This window comes from Eimeria acervulina, genomic scaffold, assembly GCF_000499425.1.
Source record: "Eimeria acervulina Houghton genomic scaffold, Eah_scaff2502, whole genome shotgun sequence".
Lineage (NCBI taxonomy): Eukaryota > Apicomplexa > Conoidasida > Eucoccidiorida > Eimeriidae > Eimeria > Eimeria acervulina.
The window spans coordinates 1-960 of record NW_013549967.1 but is presented as its reverse complement, the minus strand read 5'-3'; the positions used below and the strand labels follow the sequence as shown (position 1 = coordinate 960).

Sequence of the window (960 nt, the reverse complement as noted above, 5' to 3'; positions counted from 1 at the left end):
TGTTAATATCGCCATACTTGCGCTCATCCAACTACAAGCCGTCTCGCTGCTGCTGCTGCTGCTGCTGATGCTGCCGCTGATGACCATGCTGCTGCTGTTGCTGCTGTGTTTTGTATTGAAGTGACTGCGCATTTTGTATCTCCGCATTTCCAAACAAACGAGCAGCAGCAGCAGCAACTGCAACAACAGCTGCTGCAGCTGCAGCTAGAGCAGCAGGAAGCGCAGCAGCAGGAATAGCAGCAGCTGCAGCGTCCGCAGCATTGTTGTGTTGGCGCTGCTTGCAGGTTCTGGTGCGACATTTGCGAGTGGTTGTGCAAGGACTCACAAGCCTATTTGGATCATATTAGCGGTTGCAACCACAACCAGCTTCTCGATGGGTATTCTTTTCTGCGTTTGTTTGCATGCCGGGCTGCCCCCAGGTGTATGTGCAGCTCACTTGTGTCTTCAGGGAGTTTCGTCTCTATGTCTACTATCTTTTTATTGGAGAGCCGTGGCTTCTTTATTTGCTGCAGCACGTATTGCTGCCGTTGCTCTCTGCTGTTGCGTCGCTGGTGTATGTACACGGGAATGAGTATGCGCGTAGAGCGGGTGCCCCTGGCTAGGATTAAGGCCAAGCTGCAGGCAGCGCGGCAGACGGCGGGGACTGGGTTGGAGCCCCAAACCCAAAGACAAAGGCGGATGCGCGTGTAAAGCAGTAGCAGCAGCAGCAGCAGGGAGGAGGCGCTCAGGGAACGTCACGGGGATTCGGAACCCTTGCGGGCGGCGCAGGAGACAAAGGGAGGGCTGCGGAGGCGAAAGATGAATTTGAAAGGGTCAAGCGACGCCCAGAAGAACTCCAGAGGGAGCAGCAGCTGAATAAGCATAAGAAGGAAAAGCATAGAGCTGCAGCTGCTGCTGCAGGCGGGAGCACGCCAGCAGCAAAAGCGGCAACACCGGCAAACACAGGGCTGGAAGCCAATC

General features: G+C 55.5%; 1 protein-coding gene across 1 annotated transcript in view; it reads left to right on the top strand.

The window, feature by feature from the left end:
* EAH_00066700 (hypothetical protein, conserved) overlaps nt 1-377 on the top strand; it is a gene marked incomplete at both ends in the record, with an annotated part of 1,266 nt that extends 889 nt beyond the window's left edge. The window contains one exon of the mRNA XM_013396307.1: nt 285-377. Coding sequence (XP_013251761.1) covers nt 285-377 — 93 coding nt within the window. The remainder of the gene's footprint in view (nt 1-284) is intronic.
* Between the last annotated feature and the right edge of the window lie 583 nt (nt 378-960).